The sequence below is a fragment of the Herpailurus yagouaroundi genome, unplaced genomic scaffold (assembly GCF_014898765.1).
Source record: "Herpailurus yagouaroundi ecotype Mexico unplaced genomic scaffold, PumYag 28, whole genome shotgun sequence".
Lineage (NCBI taxonomy): Eukaryota > Metazoa > Chordata > Mammalia > Carnivora > Felidae > Herpailurus > Herpailurus yagouaroundi.
In genome coordinates, this window is record NW_024412376.1 from 6196155 (window position 1) to 6206723 (window position 10569).

The 10569-nt window shown below is 53.5% G+C and overlaps 1 protein-coding gene across 7 annotated transcripts in view; it reads left to right on the top strand.

Annotated features, from left to right (window-relative positions):
• The window catches only part of FGFR1 (fibroblast growth factor receptor 1), a 52031-nt gene extending 43184 nt beyond the window's left edge, over nucleotides 1-8847 (top strand). For 4 of the 7 annotated variants that reach the window (XM_040455759.1, XM_040455829.1, XM_040455916.1 and 1 more), the window contains 10 exons: nucleotides 1963-2165; nucleotides 3027-3172; nucleotides 3362-3483; nucleotides 3955-4065; nucleotides 4565-4755; nucleotides 5415-5537; nucleotides 5763-5833; nucleotides 6143-6280; nucleotides 6459-6564; nucleotides 6675-8847. In XM_040455759.1, the coding sequence (XP_040311693.1) occupies nucleotides 1963-2165; nucleotides 3027-3172; nucleotides 3362-3483; nucleotides 3955-4065; nucleotides 4565-4755; nucleotides 5415-5537; nucleotides 5763-5833; nucleotides 6143-6280; nucleotides 6459-6564; nucleotides 6675-6851 (1388 nt within the window). In that variant the 3' untranslated portion in view covers nucleotides 6852-8847. The remainder of the gene's footprint in view (nucleotides 1-1962; nucleotides 2166-3026; nucleotides 3173-3361; nucleotides 3484-3954; nucleotides 4066-4564; nucleotides 4756-5414; nucleotides 5538-5762; nucleotides 5834-6142; nucleotides 6281-6458; nucleotides 6565-6674) is intronic. The other 3 variants (XM_040455626.1, XM_040455677.1, XM_040456063.1) reach the window with 1 other exon arrangement.
• Nucleotides 8848-10569: the final 1722 nt, after the last annotated feature.

Sequence of the window (10569 nt, forward strand, 5' to 3'; positions counted from 1 at the left end):
GGGGAGCATGCATTGTGGGGCTGGTGGAGACACAGAGCCAGGAGAGGTAGAGGAATGGCCCTGGCAGGTTGTCCAACCTTGAGTGTCGAATCCTCTCAGCTCACATAGGATCTGTCCTCGTTTTGCAGGAACACGGAGGCCTCCCACCTCTATGCCTGCGTCTGCCTCTCCCCTTGGCCAGTGCGATGCATGCGTGGGATCTGGAGTTAACCTGCAGCCGGGCTCTCCTGCCGGCCAGGCTCCTTCCCTCCTTGGGTCCAGCAGCCTTCCCCAACTTGTCCGATCCTTTTTTGCTGGCTCCGCAAGTCTCAGGCCCATGCCTCCCCTCACCAAATGTAGGCATTCTGTAAAGAGGGGCTTGTTGCTTACAGAGAACAGTGCTAGCCCACCCCGCCATCCTCTGATCTTGGAGGAGAGGTTCCATCCACATGAGTGACCTTGAGCTCTGAATAAAGTAAGGCCGCCTGGGACACGGTGGTGCCCCCTTATCCTCTTGGGCTACTGACGTTTCTCCTCTCAAGAGGGGAGGTCTGTGTGTGGGGCTGGGAGGGAAGGAGCCTGCGGCCTGCTCAGGTGGTGGGCTGCCCATCGCTGCTTCTCGAGTGTCCTGCACGTGGGTCTGGGGACTGTGCCGCTCCTGTTGCCGCTGACGCTGCCCTCCTCTCTCGCTCTCCATCTTCCTCCGCCCTGCTCGCCCAGCAGGGTCTGAGAACACCCCTCCTTCAGGGGAGAAGCGTTCTGTTTTTACCCTGTCACTGTCTTTGTCCTGTGTGTGCTCCCAGTCACTTGTCTTCGTCCGTCCATTCTGGGAAAAGAGAAAAACAGAAACACTCCCTCTTATTATCAGCTCTGCTGTCTCCTTGTCAGGCTCGGGAGTCCCTTGGGGCTCTGTCTGGGGTCACACCTAGTGCCTCTCTGGGGAGGTCCCTGGCATGCCAGCCTCTGTGGCTGGCTGGGGTCTTTGGAAGGGGAGGGTTGGGAGGAAAGCCATGCAAGGAAGAGGGGCGTTCCCGCTGGTGGCGAAGGAGTGTCCTGTGAAGCCCCCCGGCTTCGGCTTCGGCTTCGTATGCGAGGGAAGGGTGGGTTCAGCTGGATGGGCTTCTGTGGGAAACGGGCTGCGTTCTAAATGGAAAGTGGGAGATGACAATACAACAGTACCTTCTTCCCCCCCCACCCCTCACCCCCACCCCATGTCCTCGTTCAGTTTCAGGAGTTAGGGCCTGTGAGTAGACTTCTTACAAAGTGCAGCAAAGTTTACGTTCTCATCTCAAGCAGCCCAGACATGGTTGGAAATGCAGTTAGTTCTGCCTATGGTTCAGCTAGGCATGTAGGTAGGAATATTTGCGGGTCTGACCTGACACAGGTGAAATAGGCAAGAGGTGAGGAATGGTCAGGACACCGACTGGGGTCCTCCTTTCCCTCCCCTCTTGTTCTCGTTATGTGAGTGTTGCTATATGCTAGGCGCTGTGGCACGTGGAGATGAACAAGGCGCCGGGCCCCTGCCCTCAGGGTGCTCATGGGCTGTCAGGGACCAAAGACAGATGGTTCCTTGTGTCGCATGTGATAGGTGTAGGCACACAATGCTGGGGCCCTGCGGAGAAGGGCCGTGTTTCCATGAGGCGACTGAGAAGGTCCTTGTTGCGTACCTGGTACCCACCGAGCCCAGTGGTTCCACTGAACGAGGCAGGCTCCTGACCGAATGAATGAGGATGGGCCTCAAGTAACAAGATGGTTCTAATCCATCCCTCTTGTGGGATCCAAGTCAGGATCAGGAAGACTCAAAGATGGTAGGATATCTGATCTGCTCCATGCTGGACCACAGTCCCAGCTAGGACCTGGCTTGGTTCATTCTCTGCCCTGAAAATTCTCAGAGGAAAGGAGATGGGGGTTGTTTTTCTTATGAAGCTGGAAGCCTAGCGCATTGCTAACACACCTGCTAACATGGTGTTCACACCGACTCAGCCCTGGAAGAGAGGCCGGCGGTGATGACCTCGCCCCTGTACCTGGAGATCATCATCTACTGCACGGGGGCCTTCCTCATCTCCTGCATGGTGGGGTCTGTCATCATCTACAAAATGAAGAGTGGCACCAAGAAGAGCGACTTCCACAGCCAGATGGCCGTGCATAAGCTGGCCAAGAGCATCCCTCTGCGCAGACAGGTAACAGAAAGTAGATAGGGGATTTGCACGCTCTATATCTCCTTTCCTTCCTGTGCCCCCAGGGGCTTCTCCAGGATTCTGATGCCCTGCCCTCCTCTGTCCCCAGCCTACCGCTTCCAGCTTTGCTTTCTAGCTTCTGGGCCAGAGGCAGTGGAATGTCCTAAGTGTTCCAGAGTTGGGTTCCAGGCTGTGCTAGCCCATGGATTCCGTACACCTACCGTACCAGAACTGCGAGCCCCCTGCTCCTCCAGCACACGGCTTGGGAGAAGGCCCTAGCCAGGCTGAATGTGCATCTGATATTGCACTTTTGAACTGTCCCTGAGGGCCAGCTACAGGTGCAAAGATACAGAGTAGAGAAGAGGGCCTGAGTCAGGTGCCAGACTGCCTCTCTCCTCTCTCCAGGATGCCACCCTCCTCTTGTCCAAGGAAATGGAACAGAGGGTGAAGGCGTGTGGAAGAGAGGGAACATTCATTCAGAGCGGTGCTAATTCTGGAAGGTGCTTTGGGGGTTAGGAATCCATAATTTGAGGCAGGGTTTTCACAAAGAATGGGAACAGGAATAGAATTGTGGTTGCAATAGTAAGTTATAAAATAATCAGTTTGGAAGAGGTAGACTTGGTCTGTTTGTGTTGAAGGTAAGTGAACATAGAAGGCTGGCCGGTGGCAAAAATTAGTTTTAGAACTTAGGCCTTCAGACCTTTTGTGGTCTTTCTGTCACTCTGTGTTAGAGAAGGAACATCAGATACCAGATACCTCTGCCATGTTGGTGGAAAGCCCTAAGAGTTGCAGGAACTTGCTGCTGCTGCTCAGTCCCCCCAACCCCCCACCCTATCCTCGCTAGAAGGGTGACCCCACGCTTCCCTGTAGGTGTCGGCTGATTCTAGTGCCTCCATGAACTCTGGGGTTCTGCTGGTTCGGCCCTCACGTCTCTCCTCTAGTGGAACCCCCATGCTGGCTGGGGTCTCTGAATATGAGCTTCCTGAAGACCCACGCTGGGAGCTGCCTCGAGACAGGTAATATTCTAACTTCAACTTCTGAGGAAGTTCCCTGCTTGGAGTGAAGGTATACCAGATGCCTCCAGAAATCATAGTTGACACTTCTGTTCTCAGTCGAGTGGAATATGGACAGGTGGAAAGGGGGTGCCCTCTCAAGGCCTGAACTTTACCGGTCCTGACTCACACCACCCTTTGTTTTCCTAAAAGGCTGGTTTTAGGCAAACCCCTGGGAGAGGGCTGCTTTGGGCAGGTGGTGTTGGCAGAGGCCATCGGGCTGGACAAGGACAAACCTAACCGTGTGACCAAAGTGGCTGTGAAGATGTTGAAGTGTAAGTGATGTTTCTGTCCTTGCAAAAACAATCCCTTCCTTTTCCGAGCAAACTGTTACCTCGGACCAAATAGAACACACTCTCCGGTGCTCTTTCACCGTCCACACCGGCTGCACTGCCTGCTTGGTGTCTCCTGGGAGTGGAGGGGCATTCCGTACCCCGAGATTGCCATGATCTCACTTTGTTCCTCGGCGTCAGTCTGGGTGGTGGCCAGGTGTTTATTCTAGATCTCGCTGCTGGCTGGTTTTTCTTATCATATCCTCCGTCCCACTTGTTAGCACATACTGCCAACAACCGCTCTCAGAAGAGGGAAGGGAAAATAGATTTGGGTGTGAAACAGGGAGGAGAGAAGCCAGTCCGGAGGACAGGGACTCCTCGGGCATACACCTCATCCCCTCTCCCTTAGCTTTCCTCCTCTTGTCCTCCTTCCCACATAAATGAGTCTCATGCCCTTCTGGTTTATGTGTAAAGCGGACGCAACAGAGAAAGACCTGTCAGACCTGATCTCAGAAATGGAGATGATGAAGATGATCGGGAAGCACAAGAACATCATCAACCTGCTGGGGGCCTGCACGCAGGATGGTAGGCGCTAAGCCAGGCCGGCTCTCCCACCCCAGCCGGGAACCCGGGCCTCCCACAGATAACAGTGTCTGTCGGGGAGGAGATCACGAGCTGGGGGTATCAGTGAGCAGGCATCTCAGCTACACTGAGGGAACAGGGGCCAGCTTAGCAGCAGTTGGGAGTTACCTCTCGGGGGCTGGGCTTGTGCCTGTGCCTGTTGGTGCTCATCTGAGAACAGTGTGTGGATAGAACCAGGTGAGTCCTTGTGGTCTCAATTAGGGCTCTTACCTCCCTTCCCCAACCCAGCTTGGCTCAGGAACTTCCTAGTGTATGCTAGGAAGAACCACTTCCCTAGCTTTCTTTGGGTAGTGGACTGAATTTCCCAGGCTCCCTAGAGGTGCAGTTAGGATTGGAGGACAGACACGTGGTGTGCAGTTGGGGGTGGGGTTTCCTCAGGGTGGAGCTGATCCAGAGCACCTGCCTGCCCACCCTGATGGCCTGTCCATCCCCATGCTCCCAGGTCCTTTGTACGTCATCGTGGAGTATGCCTCCAAAGGCAACCTACGGGAATACCTGCAGGCCCGGCGGCCCCCGGGGCTGGAGTACTGTTATAACCCCAGCCACAACCCAGAGGAGCAGCTCTCTTCCAAGGACCTGGTCTCCTGTGCCTATCAGGTGGCCCGAGGCATGGAGTATCTCGCCTCCAAGAAGGTGTGGCACCTGAAGGTTCCCCTGGGCAAAGTTGGGGTGGGAACAGAGCCCTCCTTGCACTCCAGTTGATGACTTTTAATCCTCTGGTGGGGTCGTAGATGTCTGCAGCACCGCTTCCCTGTGCTGTCTGCGGCTCTCAGGGACATCGGCAGGAGAGCCTGGTGGCCTTCTGGTCAGACGGGATAAAGTTCTGATCCGTGCACACTGCCCCTTTTCTGTGCAGCTACTTACGTATCTCCAAATGTAGAGTAAGAATGGGGAGTCCTATGTTGTGGGTAAAATGAAGTCGTTCGTGACAGTGTTAACTGCAGTTCTAGTGCTTGGTAAACAGATGCTTTGTTTGAGAGCACACACCTACACAGACTGGACAGAAGCATCCAGGTTCGGCCTTTCCGGGTGCGAAGGAGACCCGTGAGGAGGGTTTGCTCAAGTGACTGAGAGTCCTGGAGCCGGAGGTGTTCGAATGGTTGACTTTGAAGTGGAGCAGAGGGACCTCCTAACAGTGAACTAGAATGGTCAGGGGGAAGTGGTGTGGCAGGAGAAGGCCTGTAAAGGCACCTGGGCCACCTGCCTGCTGCAGCGTCACGGCTGGGCCAGAGGCTGACCGACAGCTGGACACTGTCAGCCCCTCACCCGCATCCCACCTCATCTCTGCACAGTGCATACACCGAGACCTGGCCGCCAGGAACGTCCTGGTGACAGAGGACAACGTGATGAAGATCGCAGACTTCGGGCTCGCTCGGGACATCCACCACATCGACTACTATAAAAAGACAACCAATGTAAGTGCTGAGGATGGAACTGGGCGCTGGTCCTTGGCCCAGGCCTCTGCCCTGTTAGGCTTCCTCCTACTTACATCTCCTGGCTGTGACCCAGCGCAGGCAGCCCTGCTTGAGAAGCAGTGTGCTGGGATGAGCCGAGCGTGTGCCCCGTCCTGTGTGTGCCCCTGCTGGTCCCCATGCTGCCCTGTCCTGGGCCACCCCCAACCTCCCTTGTGCTGCTTGCAGGGCCGGCTGCCTGTGAAGTGGATGGCGCCCGAGGCCTTGTTTGACCGGATCTACACCCACCAGAGTGACGTGTGAGTTTGAAAGAAGAGATTGCCGGGGATATTTGGTATAGAGCATGCCCCTCTGGATGGGGGGTGGGGGGGGGGCCCCCTCTTCCCATCTCAGAACGAAGGAAACATTGTATGTGCGCACCTACTCTGTTCACTCAGTAGAGGTTGAAAGGCCAGTCTGTTCTCCAGCACTGCCCTTGGCGACCCCCTGAAGAGTTTGTGCTCCGGGAGGGTGGGTTCAGGATGACGTGCTGGTGGAGAGATGGAGAGGGTTCTAGGCTGCCCGAGTTCTGTGCCCGTAAGACCCAGTGGCTCTGTGCTCACCCACAGCTGGTCTTTTGGGGTGCTCCTGTGGGAAATCTTCACTCTGGGAGGCTCCCCGTATCCTGGCGTGCCTGTGGAGGAGCTTTTCAAGCTGCTGAAGGAGGGTCATCGAATGGACAAGCCCAGTAACTGCACCAATGAGCTGTAAGCATGGGAAGACACTTGAGGTCCTGAGCCAGGCCCTGGGGACGAAGGGGAGAAGAAAGGGGCTTAGGTAGATCAAGTAGCCCTTCCTGGTCGTTCCTCCCATGGCCCCACCCTGTGAGCTCTTTAATCTGTCTGTATATGTCCTTCCTCCCCTGACTCAACAATCCTGTCCCAGATACATGATGATGCGGGATTGCTGGCATGCAGTACCCTCTCAGAGACCTACCTTCAAGCAGCTGGTGGAAGACCTGGACCGCATTGTGGCCTTGACCTCCAACCAGGTGAGGCAGTCCTATCCTAGACCTTCAGCCACCATCAACTAGGTGCATCTCTGTGAATGAACACTACCACAGGGAGGAGAGTGCCGGATCTTTTGTGTCTCCTTTCACAGGAGTATCTGGACCTGTCAATGCCCCTGGACCAATACTCTCCCAGTTTTCCCGACACCCGAAGCTCTACCTGCTCCTCAGGGGAGGATTCCGTCTTCTCTCATGAGCCGTTGCCTGAGGAGCCCTGTCTGCCCCGACACCCAGCCCAGCTTGCCAATGGCGGACTCAAACGGCGCTGACTAGCACCCCAGTTCCCATCCCCGAACTCCATCGTCAGCTGTAACCCTCACCCACCCCTCCCTGCGGGACTCACTGCCTTCCCCTCTGCCCCTTTCCTGCTGGCAGGAGCTGGCTGCCTACCTGAGGCCTTCACCCCATGGAGTTCACCTCTCTTCCTCCTCCTCGCAACCTGCTTGTGAGAGAGAGGAGCAGAGAGGCAGGTACTTGCTCATGGCCACTTCGTTCCCTCCCAGATGTTGGACCAAGACCCTCCCCACCACCTGGCACTGCCTGGAGGGCTGGGGAGTGGGAGATGAGCAGGCGTGCAGGCGAGAGCTGACTGAGCTTTCCCATGTTGGTTTTGTCTGCTTCGAATAACCCGTAAGCCTGAGTTCCGGTGGCGGGGGCCTCATCCTCATGGCCACCGCGGTAGTGAGGGGAGGTCCGTGCTCCGGGCCTCGGCTGAAGGCAGCCTCTGCTCCAGATAGATGGTGCCAGTGGCTTATTAATTCTGATACTAATTCGCTTTGCTGACCAAATACCTGGTACCAGAGGATGGGGAGGCAAAGGCTGGGAGCAGTGTCGTGGCCCTGGGGCCCAGCCCCAAACTGGGGGCTTTGTACATAGCTATGAAGAAAACACAAAGTGTATAAATCTGAGTATATATTTACATGTCTTTTTAAAAGGGTCGTTACCAGAGATTTACCCATTGGGTAAGATGCTCCTGGTGGCTGGGAGGCATCAGTTGCTATATATTAAAAACAAAGAAAAAAGAAAAAAAAGGAAAATGTTTTTTAAAAGGTCATATATTTTTTGCTACTTTTGCTGTTTTATTTTTTTAAATTATGTTCTAAACCTATTTTCAGTTTAGGTCCCTCAATAAAAATTGCTGCTGCTTCATTTTTATATGGGCTGTGTGACGAGGGAAAGAATGTCAGCTGAAAAGGAGCCTAATGGGGCCCTGGGGCTGTGTCTGTGCAGAGGGCGCCACAGGTTCCCTGCAGTTCCCTCCTAAATCTCTTCCCCTCGGGTCCTGCACCGAGACCTCCGCCACAAACCTCCTACCCCTCCGATGCTTTTGGAAAGGCATCGATGTGTGTGTAATGGGCAGGAACCTCCCATCAGTGCACCAGAGGTGCTGGGCCCGGAGCCAAGGCCCCACCGCCCTCAACCACAGATCGTTTCCTCAGAGGAAACTGATGGGGTTGGTGGGGTTGGAGGGTCAGAGGGGGAGCTGGGGGCCTCCCTGGGAAATAGCCAAGAGGTAGAGCTAAGTGATTAAGAGGAGAGCTAAGGATTACTCCACCAAGGGCCTGCAGAAACTCAAACCCAGATATACATCTACCCCTTTATGTGGGTGTGGTTTTGTCTGTGCTTCTATGTGGGGGAAAGCTTGTCACCTAAGATCAGCTTTACATTCGGGTCCCTTGCTTCATGTTTCCTGGCTTACTGTGTTCATGGCGGTCCCCCACACCGTGCTTCCTGTGTCTGTGACCGACCTCATGTGTTGGAACTACCACAGATCTTGGCTTCCTATAGTTCTTCCTGTACAAACTCCACCCCATCCCCCAGGAAAGGGAAAAAATTCTCTGAATGTTTGGATTTTGGCTGCTTGGAAATTTACTCTCTCTGCCACCTGCTGGTTATTGCTGCGTTCCACGCGTGGATCCCTGCTCCTCGGAACGTTAGCACTCAACCTGCTACCACTCGGCCTCTATACCCAAAGCTTACTCTTTGCTGGATTATTGCTAAATACAAAAAGAAGGTTCGATTCACTTTCATTTCTGCAGGGCAAATGGGATTGCTGCTTTAAGTCTCCTTTCTAAGCTAGCTATGTTTTGGCAGCTGCGGTGTTGGCCACTATTGTGTAAAGTTCTCTCTTATCCTTGTGTCTCTCTGTAAATATGCGTCTGTCAACATGTTACAGTTTGTGTTTATGCTTAAAGAAGGCGTAATTTGGTGCAAAGAGCCAGGAAATGAATTTCTGATCTTAAAACCATTTGCTTTGAGACCTTAGAGTGGTGTCTTTCCTTGTAAAGTACAGATAATTTCTGCCTTGGCCCTCCCTCGAAGCAATGTTATGTGAGTGGATGGAGGACCTGTGAAGAGCTTCAGATGCCTTTGGGAAAGGTACCAGAGAAAGAGAAGGCACTGTTATGATAACCGTGATGTCCTTGCTGTTACTACTCAAAATCACCCACAGATTTCCCCAGAGACTGAGCTAGCTGTCAAATAAAAGATAGTAAAATTGACCGGAGAGAAAATGAAGTGGCCATTTTACTTAGATAACCAGATTGGGTCTCCTGAGGAAAGGAATCCAGTTTATCTAATGAAGACGTCGTGCTGTCAAGGCACTGAATCTCTGGTTTCCTGAGGGTTAAAAGATTAGGGCCTGGGACCACCACAGCATTCATCAATACTGCCTTTCCACCTTTTCTAATTGCCACAGACTGAGGGTCATCAGTCCCTCGGTACCACTAATGTACGATATCGATCTCAAGTAAGAAAGATGGAACCTCAGGAAGCAAGAAATCTGTCTCGAGGACCGTGAAGCCGCTGTGACTATCGGCTGCCACTGGGAGGAGCCAGCAGGCCAAACTCTCAGTCGACATTCACATTCAGCAGCCAACCTGCTTTGAAGTTCCCTTAGTCTGACCTCACCTACGGTGAACTGGTGGTGACTGGGAAATCTTTAGCCTCGGTTTTAGCATTACAGAGCATTTATTTGATGTCACCAACATGACTGGTATTGTAATGACTCAAGTCCTGGCATGAGTGCAGGTCCTAAAAGTCAAGTACCACCAGCACCTCTCTCCCTGTTGTAGCAAAATCCTCTATGTGGGAGACACAGGCCGAAGCCGACCTCACCACCGAGGTTTGGTTTTAAAAACTGCCTGAAATCGTCCCCAGTGAGATGATGAGCACCGGCGCAGCTGAGGCAGCTGCCTCTGCAGGGAAGAATGGAGAGCAGGAAAGCGGGCTTTGTAGCAAGCAGCCCGGCATAGCCTTCCATTCCCTCGGTCGATGAGAGACGGAAGGTGAGCAAGAACCCAGCTGTTCTGGAAGACTCGGTCTGGGGCAAGTTCTCATTAGATTGGCACCTAACATATTCAGGGCCATGTATACCGCTCTGCCTCCCAGATGCTTGGATTGGAGCACAAGTGACACATTTAATGAACATGCTGCCAACTACAGATTTGCCCCTTGTTGCTCAAGGAGGGCTGGTGTGTTGGAGCTGATCGTGCACACCTTTGACTCTTCTTCAGTGACCACCTGTTGACAGTTTGAAATCGAGCGCTACAAATCAGGGCACCCCCTCACACCCAGCCAGAGCTGGTTGTTAATCGTTTACCAGAACAACACCAGCTCGGTTTCAGCACGGGGATAGATGTAACAATCACATAGAGCCTGACAGCCAAGAGTGCTGTGTGATGATGAGCCCAAAGAAACATCCTTGACTTCTCTGAGCCACTATCCTAAGAACGGGAAGAGGGCTGTATCAGGTGTCTCAGATGCCTAGATGTAGAAAAAAGATGGGTGAGGGCCAGCTGGGGCCAGAACTGCCCAGGGGCCCCTTGACCTAACCAATCCCACTCTGCTTACAGGGAAAGCCAGAAAGAACCGGAGAACAGCCAACAGTATTTATGAATCATTCAGCTTAAACAGGATTGAACAAGTTGACTAGCTAGGCCCTTTCCCACCTTTAACACTTGAATGTGAGCTAATTAAAACAAACGC